Source organism: Babylonia areolata, chromosome 26 (assembly GCF_041734735.1).
Source record: "Babylonia areolata isolate BAREFJ2019XMU chromosome 26, ASM4173473v1, whole genome shotgun sequence".
In the NCBI taxonomy this organism is placed as follows: Eukaryota; Metazoa; Mollusca; class Gastropoda; order Neogastropoda; family Buccinidae; genus Babylonia; species Babylonia areolata.
The window spans coordinates 45,803,751-45,822,730 of record NC_134901.1 but is presented as its reverse complement, the minus strand read 5'-3'; the positions used below and the strand labels follow the sequence as shown (position 1 = coordinate 45,822,730).

Sequence of the window (18,980 nt, the reverse complement as noted above, 5' to 3'; positions counted from 1 at the left end):
CAACATCCCAGAATGGACATTTCTGAGACTAAGCGACGCCTTGAGAAACGAGGAACAGGGAGAAATGGAAAGGACAGGTTGCCATGTCATCAGTGGTGCCCCTACAATCGAAAACTATAGGACAAAAGGAGGAGGACAGTCTGGGGAATGGGTGCCTGTGTCAACAGCGAGTGTGTCCGAGTGTTGGTCCTGTTAACACGCCCCGGTCAGTATCCACAGTGGCGTGGCGTACACAACGTGGGTGACTGAGCACTCGTAGTTTTCAAGTGTCAAACTGACTCACAGACCAGGGATACAAGTTCAGTGCTCCAGTCATTTGGCTGTGCTGCCCATCAGGTCAGTCCTAGACAGAGGGATAAATAGAAAGATCAGGTCAGCAGTGCTAGACAGAGGGATCAGGTCAGTGTTAGACATGGCTATGTGGAAGGCTCAGGTAGGCACTTGACAGAGGGATAAATAGGAAGATCGGTGAGGTACCAGATGGAGGTAAAGATACAGGGATGAGGTCAGTGCTAGACAAAGAGACAGAAAGAGGGATTAAGTCAGTGCTAGACAGGAAGATTTAGGGATCAGGGCAGTGCTAGACAGGGGGATAGAGGGATCAGATCAGTGCTAGACAGTGAGATTTAGGGATCAGGTCAGTGCAAGACAGTGAGATTTAGGGATCGGCTCAGTTCTAGACATAGGATAGATAGCGGGATCCGGTCAGTGCTAGACAGTGAGATTTAGGGATCGGCTCAGTTCTAGACATAGGATAGATAGCGGGATCTGGTCAGTGCTAGACAGTGAGATTTAGGGATCCGGACAGTGCTAGACAGTGAGATTTGGAGATCAGGTCAGTGCTAGACAGGAAGATTTAGGGATCAGCTCAGTGCTAGACAGTGAGATTTGGGGATCAGGTCAGTGCTAGACAGTGAGATTTTGGGATCAGGTCAGTGCTAGACAGTGAGATTTAGATACCAGGTCAGTGCTAGACAGTGAGATTTAGATATCAGGTCAGTGCTAGACAGTGAGATTTAGATATCAGGTCAGTGCTAGACAGTGAGATTTAGGGATCAGCTCAGTGCTAGACAGTGAGATTTAGATATCAGGTCAGTGCTAGACAGTGAGATTTAGGGATCAGGTCAGTGCTAGACAGTGAGATTTAGATATCAGGTCAGTGCTAGACAGTGAGATTTAGAGATCAGGTCAGTGCTAGACAGTGAGATTTAGATATCAGGTCAGTGCTAGACAGTGAGATTTAGGGATCAGGTCAGTGCTAGACAGTGAGATTTAGATATCAGGTCAGTGCTAGACAGTGAGATTTAGATGTCAGTGCTAGACAGAAGGATAGATGGGTCAGGTCAGTGCTAGGCAGAGGGATAGATAGAGGAATCAGGTCAGTGCTAGACAGAGGGATAGATGGGTCAGGTCAGTGCTAGATAGAGGGATCAGGTCAGTGCTGGACAGAGGGATAGAGGGATCAAGTCAGTGCTGGACAGAGGGATAGATAGAGGGATCAGGTCAGTGCTAGACAGGGGGATAGCGGAATCGGGTCAGTGCTAGACAGAGAGATCAGGTCAGTGCTAGACAGAGGGATAGATAGAGGGATCAGGTCAGTGCTAGACAGAGGGATAGAGGGATCAAGTCAGTGCTAGACAGAGGGATAGAGGGATCAGGTCAGTGCTAGACAGAGGGATATAGGGATCAGGCCAGTGCTAGGCAGAGGGATAGATACAGGGATCAGGTCAGTGCTGGACAGAGGGATAGATACAGGGATCAGGTCAGTGCTAGACAGGGGGATAGCGGAATCGGGTCAGTGCTAGACAGAGAGATCAGGTCAGTGCTAGACAGAGGGATAGATAGAGGGATCAGGTCAGTGCTAGACAGAGGGATAGAGGGATCAAGTCAGTGCTAGACAGAGGGATAGAGGGATCAGGTCAGTGCTAGACAGAGGGATATAGGGATCAGGCCAGTGCTAGGCAGAGGGATAGATACAGGGATCAGGTCAGTGCTAGACAAGGATAGATAGAGGGATCACGTCAGTGCTAGACAGAGGGATAGATAGAGGGATCAGGTCAGTGCTAGACAGAGGGATAGATAGAGGGATCAGGTCAGTGCTAGACAGAGGGATAGATAGAGGGATCAGGTCAGTGCTAGACAGAGGGATAGATAGATGGATCAGGTCAGTGCTAGACAGAGGGATAGATAGAAGGATCAGGACAGCGCTAGACAGGGGTATAAATAAAGAATCAGGTCACCACTAGACAGATGGATATATAGAAATTATGTCATTGCTAGACATAAACAGATAGAAGGATAAGGGATTAGGTCATTGCTAGACAGAGGGATAAATAGATGAGGTCAGTACTAGATAGAGGGATCAGGTCATTGCTAGACACAGGATAGAGATATTAAGTCGTTGCTAGACAGAGGATAGAGGGATCAGGTCAGTACTAAACGGAGGGATAGATAGCGGGATCAGTCCGTCGGGTCAGTACTAGACACAGGGATAGGCAGAGGGATCATTATCATTCAGTGCCGACGTAAACGTTTATTATGATCACACCAAGTGATAACCACGTCCACACCCGCTAATGATAGTGGTGACCACATCCACACCCGTTAATGACAGTGATGACCACACCCACACACAGTGACAGTGATGACCACACCTTGTGATGACCACACCCACACCTGTTAATGACAGTGATGACCACACCCACACCCAGTGACAATGATGACCCCACCTTGTGATGACCACACCCACACCTGTTAATGACAGTGATGACCACACCCACACCCAGTGATGACAGTAATGACAACACACAGTGGTGACCACACCTAGTGATGACCACACCCATTTGTGACCTCAACCATTGGTGACCACACCTAGTGATGACCATACCCAGTGATGACCACACCCATTGGTGACCACACCTAGTGATGACCACACCCACTGATGACCACACCCACACACAGTAATGACAGTGATGAGCACACCTAGTGATGACCACACCCATTTGTGACCACACCTAGTGATGACCACACCCACTGATGACCACACCCACACACAGTAATGACAGTGATGAGCACACCTAGTGATGACCACACCCATTTGTGACCACACCTAGTGATGACCACACCCACTGATGACCACACCCATTTGTAACCACACCCACTGATGTCCACACCCACACACAGTAATGACAGTGATGAGCACACCCAGTGCTGACCACAGCCAGTGATGACGGCATGGAAGCTGACCGTGTGTAACGTATAAAAGTCTGACTTCATCCCCCGCCGCCATCAGTCAGCCCGCGACTCTTGGTGTGTGTGTGTGTGTGAAGAGTTTCAAGTCACACCACTGAACCGACCACTTTGCTGTTGTGTGCTGCTGTCTGTCGGTGAACTCTCTCTCTCTCTTTCTTTCTTTCTTTCTTTCTTTCTCCCTCACTATCTCTCTTTCATTCTTTCTCCCTCACTCTCTCTTTCCCTCATCCATCTCTCCCTATTTCTCTCCAGCTCGCTCATTCGTATCATTATGAAATTCTGTATCTGCCCCCTTTTCCCCCTTGTCTTGAGTACGTTGAATATTGTAAATGTAATGACTGATGCTTTAAATGATATAGAAGAATGGTTGGATAAAGGTTATTCTCATCTCCTCTTGACTCAACAAACAGTGACTGGCATGTAAAGTGTGCCACTTCAATGGATGAAGAATAGTTGTTTTTTGTAAGGAATGTGTGTTCTTAATTTTCTTTTGGAATGCGCTTTGCTGTTGATGTACTGGTGTCTTGCAAAGCTGGCTGTGAAAGACCAGTCTCTCTATTTTGACATATCGCCACTTTACATTTCGTAATGTATGTGTACTTCCATGTGTAATGTTGCTCTTGTATCCATATCAACTGATATACACGAGTAATCTAGTATTGATGTTAAGGTAGTGCGTATGGGGGGAAAACACACTCCCTGTATAGATGTAAGACATGGATCCTCGCAGCAGATTTGGAAAGAAGAATTCAAGCCATGGAAATGAGGTGTCAAACATCAAATACGCTAATCACATAACCTATCAGCAAAAATGCCAAACTATCGTGCAGCACACATTGTATGATGTGCCGTGAGAAGATCTGCTGATATTTGTTAAGGAAAACTTCTGTTGTTGTTGTTTTTTATGTTGGTATATTCACGTAACAAGATCTAATGGTTTTGCTAACACAATAGGCAAAAAACAAAACGAACAAACAAACAAACAAACAAAGCCTGTTAGGGGAGGGAAAGACAGGAAGATGATGGACTAAGAACATTGCAGAATAGACGGGGAAACCATTTGAAGAAACAGAGGCACTGACAGACTACCGACAGACCTGGAGAAATGTCGTGAACAGTTCTGTGCGGCGCCCATATCACTTCACAGAGCTAAGAGAGAGAGGGGGGGAGGGGTTGTGTGTGTGTGTGTGTGTGTGTGTGGGGGGGGGGGGGGGGTTCTCGTTCGTACAACACAGTAGTTGGGGAAACAAGTGCAGGTAACCAGCCCTTCCGTTATTACAAAATAACTCTGCAAAGACTCATTAGAAACACACCATAGACTGTAATAGGGGAGAGAGAGATAGCCAGTTGTATGCCGGATGTGACTGCAGTTTTGTCCCCTTTGTATTCCTCAGATATCTCGGCTGTAGCAGTGAACTACAATCCGCTATGTCCCATGGCAAGTGATCCAGACACATCAGTCACAGTTTAGCAGTGTTCTCAATCATAGCGTGGAACAGTCACGATCCACTGACTTCCCAAAAACCCATGACGGATAAAGTAAAGAATAGTTAGAATACAAGACAACAAAATACATTTACTTTTCTTTCCGCACAACTTTTTTTAAACTGCGTGTTTGTATACGCACAAGTAACCAGTTGTTTGTAGATGCTCGTCTGTTTATCATGCTGCATGCTTCAGTTTGATGTACATTTCTTTGTGGACTGATGGTTTGTTTCCGTTTCTCAAGGAGGCGTCACTGTGATGGGACGAATCCATACACGCTACAACACTTCTTTTAGCTGGATGCCCTACAATGGCATAGCCCAGCGCGCTAGTAAGGCCTTGATTGCATGACAGTATAATTGTGTAGTGATCAGACTGGATTTTTCCTACTGAATTTTGCCAGAGAACAGCATTTTTGTTGCCATGGGTTCTTTTTCAGTGCGCCAAGTGCCCGTCTCATCCGACTGACTAGGTGCTCAGTTTGTTTTTCCAGTTAAAGTTGAGTAAAAAGAGGCAAGGCCTGGATTCGAACCCCTATCCCCGACGGACGCTCTGTTGGCAGATGCTGTATTAATTGGTGGATTTACCGACTTATTATTCGTGGGCTACTACTCCCATGTTCACTCGTATGTACACGAGTGGGCTTTCACGTGTATGACCGCCACGTAGGCTGCTAGCAATGCTCAGTTTTCGGTTTTGTGGATGCTGGGTATTTTCCTGTTTCCATAACCCATCAAACGCTGGCATGCATTACATGATCGTTAACGAGCATATTTATATTTTGATCTTTCGCTTGCATATACACACAAAGGGGGTTCAGACACAAGCAGGTATGCACAAATGTTGACCCGGGAGATCGGAAAAATCTCCACCGTTTACCCACCAGGCGCCGTTATCGAGATTCGAATCCGGGGCCCTCAGATTGAAAGTCCAACGCTTTAACCAATCGGCTATTGCACCCGTCATTTACCGAATGATTTGTCTCATTGATTTTATGATGCCTCTGTGTGTGTGTGTGTGTGTGTGTGTGTGTGTGTGTGTGTGTGTGTGTGTGTGTGTGTGAGGATGACAGCAGGCTGGCAGCACCGCGCCCTCAGCAGCAGAATGGAGGTGTCCAGCAAGCTGTGCGTTCTGCTCTGCCTCTCTTCTATCCACGGGGGAGCAGCAGGGTCTGATTTGGTCGGCACCGCACCGCCCGGCACCTCCCGTGAAGAAGTGGTGGCCTCAGTGGTAAGTCTGCAGCCAGTCACACAAGGCGGCCACCAAGGTGAAGACAGTGCCGCTGGTCACAACACCGTCGTTGATGGACAGAACGGGAGTCATGCACACCTTGATGGACAGGACGGGAGCCATGCACACCTTGATGAAGGACAGAACGGGAGCCATGCACACCTTGATGATGGACAGAACGGGAGCCATGCACACCTTGATGAAGGACAGAACGGGAGCCATGCACACCTTGATGATGGACAGGACGGGAGACATGCACACCTTGATAAAGGACAGGACGGGAGCCATGCACACCTTGATGGACAGGACGGGAGCCATGCACACCTTGATGAAGGACAGGAAGGGAGCCATGCACACCTTGATGAAGGACAGGAAGGGAGCCATGCACACCTTGATAAAGGACAGGACGGGAGCCATGCACACCTTGATGAAGGACAGGAAGGGAGCCATGCACACCTTGATGATGGACAGAACGGGAGCCATGCACACCTTGATGGACAGGACGGGAGCCATGCACACCTTGATAAAGGACAGGACGGGAGCCATGCACACCTTGATGATGGACAGAACGGGACCCATGCACACCTTGATAAAGGACAGGACGGGAGCCATGCACACCTTGATGATGGACAGAACGGGACCCATGCACACCTTGATGAAGGACAGGACGGGACCCATGCACACCTTGATGAAGGACAGGACGGGAGTCATGCACACCTTGATGATGGACAGGACGGGAGCCATGCACACCTTGATGATGGACAGGACGGGAGCCATGCACACCTTGATGAAGGACAGGACGGGAGCCATGCACACCTTGATGATGGACAGGACGGGAGTCATGCACACCTTGATGATGGACATAACAGGACCCATGCACACCTTGATGAAGGACATAACAGGACCCATGCACACCTTGATGAAGGACAGGACGGGAGCCATGCACACCTTGATGAAGGGGATCCTGACAGGCACAGACATCTCCAAGAAGTGGGTAATGGTGGGAACACGTCTTCTGACGAAGGACGGCGTCAAACGTTTGATGAGGGAAATGTCAGTCACCTTTCTGGAGCTGTAGATCTTCATGAAAGGCCACCATTTCTGGATGGAGGTGGAAGGCCACCATTTCTGGATGGAGGTGACAATGAAGGTCATACACATGGTTCTGCAGACACAAGCGGAGGATACCTGCTACCAGGTGCAAAGGGCGGTGATGATATTCATGGAGCTGTAGATCTTCTGGGTGGAGGTGGAAGGCCCCCATTTCTGGATGGGGGTGGTAGTGGAGGTCATGCACATGGGGCTCCAGACACAAGCGGACACTTAGTTCCTGGTGCAGAAGGCAATAGTGAGGGTGATGGAGCTGTAGATCTTCATGGAAGGCCACCATTTCTGGATGGGGGTGGTGGTGGAGGTCATACACATGGGGCTCTAGACACAAGCGGAGATCTCGTTCCTGATCCAGAGGGTGGTGATGATGGTGGTGAACTGTGTGCACTAGGCTGTTCTGGCATCTGGAAGGAAATGCCTGACTCCTTTTTCTGGAATGTAACATACTCTGTCACGTCCACTGATCCCACTTTCATCACAGAGAGTGAGCCACCTGCCACGGCGGACTTGAAGGACTGCGGCGTTGGTGGTGACTTTTCTTGTCAGCATCGTTGTGGTGTGTTCAGAGAAACGCCTTGTTCTTGTCATGCACAATGTCTGGTGTATCGCACGTGCTGTGAAGACTTTGAAGAGCAGTGTCCAGAGAAAGAAGGAGAGCTTAGCTCGGCAGAACGACGCTTCCGTGGTTCGGACATCCAATGCCCAGACTGGCTTCGCTGGCCCGTTGTGGCCAGCTGTCCAGAAGATACTGACCCTGTTTCCCGTCACAAGTGTCAAAGATCAGAGCCTTTAGAGAAGAGTGACGTAATTCCTGTCACAGACAAAGATACTGGGATCCATTTCAAAAATGCGCACTGTGCTTTATGTAACGGCATCTCACTCTCCTCACTTGTGCCGTGGTCAGGGGAATTCCTTTGCGAGTTTACGGCTGCTCGTGTTGATGAGCTCTTTGAGGAAAGTCGCTGTCGCTTACAGTGGCAAAGCCCTGGCCAAAATCTCTCTCATAGGCGGTGCCTCCCAGAGTCTCAGTTGACAGCAACAAAGAAGTTCTGTTCCAACCAGACCTTCCAAACGTGCCAGAAGTGGTCCTCATACCTCTTGGCCCGACTGCACGGTTCCGATGTTATCTACAAGAATCGTCATTGTCTTGCCTGTGACGTTGGACAAAACCGCTTGACCTCTTGTCATCCTGTTCAGAGGGAGGAACTGCACGCGGAGGTTAACTACTTCTATTCTGCTCAACTGTTGTGGAATGAAGGCAACAGAACGTGGACCGTACGTGCACGTCCTAGCGACAGTGTTTCCAAGTTTAACATGATCTTCGACACGTTCGCATGTGAAGCTGCAGAAGACTTGGCCCCACAACACTGCCGTCTTCTTAGCTGTGGTCCAAACTACTTTCTGGTGAACAACACCTGCGCGCGTAGCGACATGATGTCATGGACTTACTTCATTCAAATCCAGATTGTGCCTCTGAATGACAGTGACATTGTCATTGCCAAAAATCTGGAAAAAGACTTGTCCCGAGTGATCGATGGTCTAACCAGTGACAAAAGCAGAGCGTTATCACCACAAATCGCAAATCTTCTTCGAGGTCAACACTTCTGGACTTTACGCATTTGGGTATATATTAATAAACCAAATTTCGACCCTGATTTTGACCTAATTGCTGATCACAGAACTGCTGTCCTTACTGTCCTTCAAGATTATGGCATCAATTTAGCTCACTATTGCTGGGATTCTATATATTCTCACGTGACTTACGAGGGTAAGTGCCGAAGCCCCGCAACCTATGTTTTTCACTCAGTACAGACTAAACGTTACCCTCCCCCAAGGTTAGGCGAACCTTTGGTGGAGAGTGATGGTGGGATGGAGGTGGACAGGCGGTGGAGAGAGCACGTGCTCACAACCTGTCTCCTCGTGTCAGTTGTCAGTTTGGCCGTGCGCCTCGTGCTCCAGTTGCCCGTCTCTCTGTGGCGCTGCTGCTTTGGCTGGCTGCACTTCTTCCTCTGCGGGTCCCTGCTGCTGGCCCGCCTCCTGCTCCTGGGCGCTCACCTCCTCCTCAGGCCTGACTCCCTGCTCTGCCAGCTGACCGCCGTGGCCACCCACTGGGCCACGCTGTCTGCACTGGCCTGGCTTCACACCGGCGCTGTTCACGTGTGGAAAAGCTTCCGGTATGTACCGTTTGTTTTACTTCTGTCTTGTGCTTTCCAGCACGCTTTGCACTGTACACGATACTGCATGCGTGTTCTGCACACACACAAAGTGTCTTGGCGAAAACTGTTCTTGTTTCTTCTCATCGGGATACTTGGTTTGAGAATATAAAGCGCTACGTGCACTACGCCTTTATGTAGTTCGTCTGAGAATTTAGAGATGTTAAGTGCATCAGGTCTTTATGTAGTTCATCTGAGTTGTTAAGTGCATCAGGCCTTTATGTAGTTCATCTGAGTTGTTTAGTGCATCAGGTCTTTATGTAGTTCATCTGAGTTGTTTAGTGCATCAGGCCTTTATGTAGTTCATCTGAGTTGTTTAGTGCATCAGGCCTTTATGTAGTTCATCTGAGTTGTTTAGTGCATCAGGTCTTTATGTAGTTCATCTGAGTTGTTTAGTGCATCAGGCCTTTATGTAGTTCATCTGAGTTGTTTAGTGCATCAGGCCTTTATGTAGTTCATCTGAGTTGTTAAGTGCATCAGGTCTTTATGTAGTTCGCCTTAGAATGTAAAGTGGTATGTGCATCAGGTCTTTATGTAGTTCGCCTTAGAATGTAAAGTGGTATGTGCATCAGGTCTTTATGTAGTTCGCCTTAGAATGTAAAGTGCTATGTGCATCAGGCCTTTATGTAGTTCATCTGAGTTGTTTAGTGCATCAGGTCTTTATGTAGTTCGCCTTAGAATGTAAAGTGCTATGTGCATCAGGCCTTTATGTAGTTCGTCTGAGAATGTAAAGTGGTATGTGCATCAGGTCTTTATGTAGTTCGTCGGAGAAAGTTTAAAACCACACGTTTTTCTGCCATTGATACCGTCTGCTTGAGATGGAATACTTCCGTTCCCAGCACGCAACTTCCGGCTCTGCGAACACTCATTTCTGATAATTATGATTTGGATCATAATGTGTTGGCACAGGTAACTAACTGTCTCCTTACCCCACCTCGCCACTCCTCGTTTTTGGTTTTGTTGTTGTTAATTAAGCTGGAATGACAAATGAGTCATCAAGACTTTGGCCTCCATTTGCACACAACATGGTAAGTTCAAACAGATCTAAAACTTTATTTGGCCTCCATTTACACTACTACATGGTATGTTTTAACAGATCTAAAACTTCTCCCCTTCGAACGCAATCTCTCCACTGCGGCTGGCATCTCTATGCCTGGTTGTCTCCCCTCCTCTTGGTGGTACCGGCCGTGGCATTGGACTTTTCAGCCTTGGGCGGTGAATGGGCTGCTGTATATGACCAAGGTCAAGGTCGTTGCTGGGTCAGCATAGGTCAGGCAGGCCTGATCTTCCTCGTCGGTCCCGCCTTTCTCGTCAGCCTCATCAACGTGGCCTTCATCGCTCACACCCACCACATCATGTGAGTTGTCTTCATCGCTCACACCCACCACATCATGTGAGTTGTCTTCATCGCTCACACCCACCACATCATGTGAGTTGTCTTCATCGCTGTCACCCACCACATCATGTGAGTTGCCTTCATCGCTCACACCCACCACATCATGTGAGTTGCCTTCATCGCTGTCACCCACCACATCATGTGAGTTGTCTTCATCCACCACATCATGTGAGTTGTCTTCATCGCTGTCACCCACCACATCATGTGAGTTGTCTTCATCGCAGTCACCCACCACATCATGTGAGTTGTCTTCATCGCTGTCACCCACCACATCATGTGAGTTATCTTCATCGCTCACACCCACCACATCACGTGAATTGTGTTTTTGTCATGCATGGGCCAGCGCCTTCCCATCATTATATGTTATGATATGAATATGGATACTTATATAACCCCCATGGTCAGAGACCAAGCTCCAAGCACTGACAGTCATTTGTACAACAGGTTGCCTACCTGGGTAGAGCCGACTTACATCTGCTTTTTTTAATGTTTTTTCTTCCTTTTTTATTTTTTCAAAATAAATATTTTATTTCATTAATTAATTAGTTTTTTTTTTTAATTTCATTTATCTGTCTATTCATTTATTTTGTTTCGATCTTCTGAATAGAAGCCGGAAAGGTATAATTATTCAGGGTGACTTTGAAACTTTGATCTAGATATATATTATGTTGGAGAACGTGTGTCCAATCTGCCGATCCTAATTTTGACGAAAGAACTGGACCACATTGTTTTTAAGCCTTCTCCACCACTCTCTCCCTCCATCCCCATCACCCGTTCTTGTTGTTTTTTAATCAGCAGGAATCACGCGTGAGCCATAAAGGCTTCGCCTTTGTTTTCTTCATTGTTTGTTTTTGCGGGTGAGGGCAACATTTAAAATAAGCCGCGTTAGCTTATGTTAAACCCTTGAGAATACATCTCTCTCTCTCTCTCTCGCAACATCCAGGAGCACACAGAGGACGCTGTTCGAAGACGCACAGACGATGTTTCTTGAAGTGAAGACGTGCACCATGCTGGTTGTGCTGGTTGGGGTCACCTGGCTACTGGGGCTACCCGCTACGGTTAATGCTGAACCCATTCTGGATGACATCTTCACTTTGGCCCATGCCAGTTTGGGTTTCCTCGTCGTTGTGGTCATCGTGATGAACAGCCAGTTACGGAAGGTGAGATTGCTTTGTTGTTTGTTTTCTTCACTTTGTCATTATAACCTCCCCCCCTGCCCCTTCCCCCCCCCCCCCCAAAAAAAAAGACACAACAACAACAACAACAACAACAACACACACACACACACACACACACACACACACACACACACACACATACATATATATATATATATATATATATATATATATATATATATATATATATATATATATATATATAGTTAGATGATTACAACCAGTTTGTGAAGGTAAGATTGGTTGTTGTTTTCTTTCGGTTAATAAATTTCGAGGGAGAAGAATTAATCTCAGAACACTTCAGAATATAACTGCCTATGCCTAATACCCCTCTTTCTGGGGATACCTGGAGGGGTGCTGGGGGTGGGTTGGTGAGGCTCTTTCAGTTATAAATGGTAGGCTATCAGCCCCCCCCCCCCTCCCCCGCCACCCCACTTGTGGGAGTTGTGCATTAGAAGTTGGCTTTTTGGGTTTTTTTTTTTTTTAATGAACCTTTTTAATTTAAATTCGGACAACGAAACCGAACATTGACACACGACACAAATCCACAGACATGCACACAAACATATCGGCACCTGTATAGACACACCTTCATCCACCGATGTCTGCATGTAATGTATACATTAAACGTCATAGAACACAGCACCCATACCTCATAGCATGTTCAAATAATCAATGCTGTCCTTTTGTTTTTTTTTTGTTGTTTTTTTTTGTTATCCTTCTGTATTCCACTCATGCCCCTAGAAATACTATGCAGTGATATGTATATATTGAACGAGTGATAAGTGTATATAATCAGATTTTTTTCCTCCTTTCCTCAGTCCCCACTCGTCCCAGCCAGTATTGCCAATATTCACTGGAAAGGGAAAAAAAAATGAAAGAAAGGAAAAGAATGCGTATCAGAAGTTCCCTTTTTACTGTCGCTCCCTTTCTTTCTGCCCTTTATCTTCTTTTCTTTCATATTATGTTTAGTTATATGATTTTATTAAAATAAAAAATATGTAAGGTTTTGTATATTCATTTCAGCTGTTTGCTTGCTTGCCTGCTTGTCTACTTACTGCCCCTTGTGCCCTCTTGCGTGTAGGCCACAAGGAAGAACCCTTTGTTTTGTCTGTCTGAAGTGGTCTCTGAATGGTACCCCAGGTGTTTTAGTTAAATATGATCTTATGTATCACGCATTGTAATATATAATTTAACGTATAATGTATAGTAAACGCGTGAATATGTGTGTTATATGTTGCTGAATATGATTTCACGTATTTTGTATAGTATACATGGTGTTGTGTGTTGTATATAGTTATCAAGATTTTGAGTATTATGTACAGGTTTTTTTGTGTTTTTTTTAATCATTTTGTACAGTTATATAGAAACGATTTTGTGTATTGTGTATGATCATAACCCTCTGTGTGTGTGTGTGTGTGTGTGTGTGTGTGTGTGTGTGACACACAGGGTGTGACGAAGCAGGCACGCGGCAGGAAGACCAGAGCCTCACATCACAAATCGCCGCCACCACCCAACACGCCCACCACAACCTCCGATGACCCCTGACCTGACCCCCTCTCTCCCTCTGCCCTGAGCTCATCTGTCCCTCTGTGACTCCCTCTCTCCTGCCCTGACCCATCTCTCCTTTCCTGACCCCTCTCCTGTCCTGACCCCTCTCTCCTTCTGTCCTGACCCCTCTCTCCTTCTGTCCTGACCCCTCTCTCCTTCTGTCCTGACCCCTCTCTCTTTCTTCCCTGATCCCTCTCCTGTTCTGACCCCTCTCTCCCCCTGTCCTGACCCCTCTCTCCCCCTGTCCTGACCCCTCTCTCCTGTCCTGACCCCTCTCTCCTTCTGTCCTGACCCCTCTCTCCTTCTGTCCTGACCCCTCTCTCCTTCTGTCCTGACCTCCCCCTGTCCTGACCCCTCTCTCCCCCTGTCCTGACCCCTCTCTCCTGTCCTGACCCCTCTCCTGTCCTGACCCCTCTCTCCTTCTGTCCTGACCCCTCTCTCCTTCTGTCCTGACCCCTCTCTCTTTCTTCCCTGATCCCTCTCCTGTCCTGACCCCTCTCTCCCCCTGTCCTGACCCCTCTCTCCCCCTGTCCTGACCCATCTCTCCTGTCCTGACCCCTCTCCTGTCCTGACCCCTCTCTCCCCCTGTCCTGACCCCTCTCTCCCCCTGTCCTGACCCCTCTCTCCCCCTGTCCTGACCCCTCTCTCCCCCTGTCCTGACCCCTATCTCCTGCCTTGACCCGTCTCTCCTTTCCTGACCCCTCTCCTGTCCTGACCCCTCTCTCCTGTCCTGCACCCTCTCTCCTGTCCTGACCCCTTTCTCCTGCCCCGACCCCTCTCTCCTCTTGTCGTGCACCCTCTCTCCTGTCCTGACCCCTCTCTCCTCTTGTCGTGCACCCTCTCTCCTGTCCTGACCCCTCTCTCCTCTTGTCGTGCACCCTCTCTCCTGTCCTGACCCCTCTCTCCTCTTGTCCTGCACCCTCTCTCCTGTCCTGACCCCTTTCTCCTGCCCCGACCCCTCTCTCCTCTTGTCGTGCACCCTCTCTCCTGTCCTGACCCCTATCTCCTTCTGCCCTGACCCCTCTCTCCTTCTGTCCTGACCCCTTTCTCCTTCTGTCCTGACCCCTCTCTCCTTCTGTCCTGACCCCTTTCTCCTGCCCCGACCCCTCTCTCCTCTGTCCTGACCCCTGTCTTCTCCTGTCCTCTCTCTCCTTCTGCCCTGACCCTCTCTCCTGTCCTCTCTCTCCTTCTGCCCTGACCCCTCTCTCCTTCTGTCCTGACCCCTCTCTCCTGTCCCGACCCCTCTCTTCTCCTGTCCTGACCCCTGTCTCCTTCTGCCCTGACCCCTCTCTCCTTTCCTAACCCCTCTGTCCTGTCCTGACCCCTCTCTCCTCTGTCCTGACCCCTCTCTCCTGTCCTGACCCCTATCTCCTTCTGTCCTGACCCCTCTCTCCTTTCCTGACCCCTCTCTCCTTTCCTGACCCCTCTCTCCTGTCCTGACCCCTCTCTCCTTCTGTCCTGACCCCTCTCTCCTCCTGTCCTAACCCCTCTCTCCTGTCCTGACCCCTATCTCCTTTCCTAACCCCTCTCCTTTCCTGACCTCTTTCTTCTGTCCTGACCCCTCTCTCCTCTGTCCTGACCCCTCTCTCCTGTCCTGACCCCTATCTCCTCCTGTCCTAACCCCTCTCTCCTGTCCTGACCCCTATCTCCTTTCCTAACCCCTCTCCTTTCCTGACCTCTTTCTTCTGTCCTGACCCCTCTCTCCTCCTGTCCTGACCCCTTTCTCCTGCCCTGACCCCTCTCTCCTTTCCTGACCCCTCTCTTCTGTCCTGACCCCTCTCTCCTTCTGTCCTGACCCCCCATCTTCTCCTGTCCTGACCCGCATCTCCTTCTGTCCTGACCCCTCTCTCCTGTCCTGACCCCCCTTTCTTCCTATCCTGACCCCTTTCTCCTTCTGCCTAGACCCCTCTCTTCTGTCCTTACCTCTCTCTGATATGATGTGGATACTTGTATATCGCATCTCCTAGGTTGGAGACCACGCTCTAAACTTTTTACAAACGAGCAGTTATTTGCGCAGAATTGTGGCAATATCTGGTCTGTGTATGATGGAATTGTGACAATATCTAATCTGTGTTTGATAGAATTGTGACTATATCTGGTCTATTTATGATATAATTGTAGCTATATCTGGTCTATGTTTGACAGAATTGTGATTATATCTGGTCTGTTTGATAGAATTGTGGCTATATCTGACCTGTATTTGATAGAATTTTGACTATATCTGGTCTATTTATGATAGAATTGTAGCTATATCTGGTCTATGTTTGATAGAATTGTGATTATATCTGGTCTGTTTGATAGAATTGTGGCTATATCTGTTCTGTATTTGATAGAATTTTGACTATGATTATCTGGTCTGTTTGTGATGAAATTGTGGTTATAGTTGGTCCACTTTTGATGGAATTGTGACGATATCTGGTCAGTTGATGATGGAATTGTGACCATATCCAGCCTATTTGTGATGGAATTGTGACTATATCTGGTCTACTTTTGATGAAATTGTGATGATATCTGGTCTGTATATGATAGAATTGTTTTGTGTTAGTATATCTTATATGTTTAATGTGGATTTGTGTATATATCTAGCCTGTTTATTATGGTATTGTGACCGTATCTGGTCTGTTTATGAAAGAATTGTGACCTTTTCTTGTTTGCGTTTCTTTTTGTCCTACTCCTATATATCTTGTGGTGTTTGACGTCATTTGCAGATGTTTCTTGAAAGTTTGTGAAGCACATTTAGCAAAGATGGTTTCATTCGCCATCCTTGTTGAGTCCACAGTCAGATTTAAGGGAGGCAGTTTGAAGACTTGCATCTTATCGTTGACAGCAAACTACAGGTGTTCCACTTTACGTTTGGTGTGCAGTCAGATTTAAGGGAGGCAGTTTGAAGACTTGCACCTTATTGTTGACAGCAAACTACAGGTGTTCCACTTTACGTCTGGTGTGCAGTCAGATTTAAGGGAGGCAGTTTGAAGACTTGCACCTTATTGTTGACAGCAAACTACAGGTGTTCCACTTTACGTCTGGTGTGCAGTCAGATTTAAGGGAGGCAGTTTGAAGACTTGCACCTTATTGTTGACAGCAAACTACAGTTGTTCCACTTTACATTTGGTGTGAAACTGTTAGTGATAATTATAATGTAAGGGCAATTTTGTTGTGACCCATTTTCTGTGGTTGCAACTTTTGTGAGGGTGATAGAACTAGATTTTGATATATAGGGTCAGTTGCTACACCAGTGTGCCGCCATCTTGCCGTTGTGAGGTTGACAAACTCGTCTGCAATAAAGCGTGCATTTAGTCTGAGCCAACCAGACCAGCTCTTCACACGCTGCTGTGCTGGAACTTTGCGTGGAGAGAGATGATGGAGAAAAATGTTTTGAAGGTTTTGAACGTTTCACATTGGCTGACATAGGTTCCCTCCCCCCCACCCCCCTCCTCCCTTTTTTTTTTTTTTTTTTTTTTTGTTCTTTGTTTCTTTTTTGTTTGTTTTGTTTTTTGCGTAGTGACAAGACTTTTGGATCAGCCCTCACAGTGGTACTAACACTAATGCTAACTGGGTTGGAGGTATATCACTACTGAGCAGTATGTGTTGTTTATTGTGTCGTGAGTGGAGTGGATCGCTGGAACGGAGTTGGGGAGGTGGGGGGGGGGGGGCTTGGGGGGTTGGAGGTGGGGGGGGGGTGCGGTGGGGGTTGGGTCCCAAGAGGGTCAGTACAGGAAGTAGGGGCCGGCATCCACCCACATTGATGGAGATTCGTCAACATAAGTGTGATGTGTTCGTGTCATTGAGATTAATAAAGTTGTTGTGAATACATGTTTTTGTTTTTGATTCTTGGTTTGATTTTTTGACCGCTTCGAACGGGGGCGACGGCCTTGTGCAAAAATCTTTTGGAACTCTCTCTCTCTGTCTCTGTCTCTCTCTGTCTCTCTCTCTTATTTCTTGGGGTCTTCTTCATACCTTTTCTTTAAACATTTTTCCCTTTCGAGGACTGGAGAAAGCAATTGTTTGCTTACTCTAATGCTATCGGAAATAAAATTCATTCATTCATTTATTCCTTCCTTCATTCATTCATTCTCTCTCTCTCCATCTCTCTCTCTCTCTCTCACTCCATCTCTCTCTCTCATTACTATATTCATATACATTATGGTCATGAATGCAGGTATAATTATGTACTTGTAGATGCTTTCTGTGCAATTGAGTGTATTTGAATGTCATGTATGTTTTTCTATAACCTTTTGTTATCTTGTGAACATTCTGATTTCATTTCTCTTTGCCCTGAGGGCTGGATGTAAAAAAAAAAAAAAAAAAAAAAAAGCATATACATGCTTATCCCACTTCCTTCATTAAAAAGATTCGTTCGTTCGTTCTTCCTCTCTGTCTGTCTGTCTCTCTATATATATTGAGCCACATATCAAACTGTAGCTAACACTTCGTTATTGTTTATAAAGGCAAACAAAGAAAAGAACCCCACGCTTAAAACTGGAATAGTGCAACGAGGAATCAGACCACCCACGTGACAACGTCCAACTCCTGCTGTTCTCATTATTTTTGGCGTCCTGTTCAGTTGACAGTGCGGGATAAGAATGGAATGTCCAGGACTTGGTTCACGTTCTCACGGGTTTTCCGCTCAGTCACAGACACTAATATCCCAGGGAATTCTGTAGTGTGCATGGCTCAGTCATAGACACTAATATCTCAGGGAATTCTGTAGTGTCTACGGCTCAGTCATAGACACTAATATCTCAGGGAATTCTGTAGTGTCTACGGCTCAGTCATAGACACTAATATCTCAGGGAATTCTGTAGTGTCCATGGCTCAGTCATAGACACTAATATCTCAGGGATTCCATTAATGTGTCCACGACTCAGTCATAGACACTAATATCTCAGGGATTCCATTAATGTGTCCACGACTCAGTCATAGACACTAATATCTCAGGGAATCCATTAATGTGTCCACGACTCAGTCATAGACACTAATATCTCAGGGATTCCATTTATGTCCACGACTCAGTCATAGACACTAATATCTCAGGGAATTCTGTAGTGTCCACGACTCAGTCATAGACACTAATATCTCAGGGATTCCATTAGTGTCCATGGCTCAGTCTAGAGACGCGAGGCTATGGTGAGAGACTGACTCGCTCGGCTTAGCCGCAATAATCAGCTCCTTTGGTTCAGGGCTTGCAACCCTCTCGGTTTCAGTGGACACGTCATTGTAGAACCCACGTGTCAGGCAGCAGCAGCGTAGATTGGCTGGCGTCATGGAAACAGAGAATACTTTATCGTAAAGGAGGGAGCCGGTGACGCCGCCCAACATTGGCCCCACCCAGTAGATCTGGAAATTGAAAGGGAGGAGAAGGAACTGGTACGGTCGCGTTATGTGGTTTTTTTGTTGTTGTTTGTTGTTGTTGTTGTTGTTGTTGTTGTTGTTGTTGTTGTTGTTGTTGTTGTTGTTTGTTTGTTTGTTTTTCACTGGGGTTCTTCATCCCACACACACACACTCTACTTACTGCTATTATTACTGCTGCTGCTGCTGCTGCTATACATAGCCTCTACTCGGACA

General features: G+C 47.1%; 1 protein-coding gene across 1 annotated transcript; it reads left to right on the top strand.

The window, feature by feature from the left end:
• The first annotated feature begins 8,805 nt into the window (after positions 1 to 8,805).
• Positions 8,806 to 13,418, top strand: LOC143300128 (adhesion G-protein coupled receptor D1-like). Its single transcript, XM_076613661.1, has 4 exons — positions 8,806 to 9,251; positions 10,387 to 10,647; positions 11,630 to 11,846; positions 13,314 to 13,418. The coding sequence occupies exons 1-4, from the start codon at positions 8,947 to 8,949 to the stop codon at positions 13,410 to 13,412; spliced, it is 882 nt and encodes a 293-aa protein (XP_076469776.1). The 5' UTR covers positions 8,806 to 8,946; the 3' UTR covers positions 13,413 to 13,418.
• Positions 13,419 to 18,980: the final 5,562 nt, after the last annotated feature.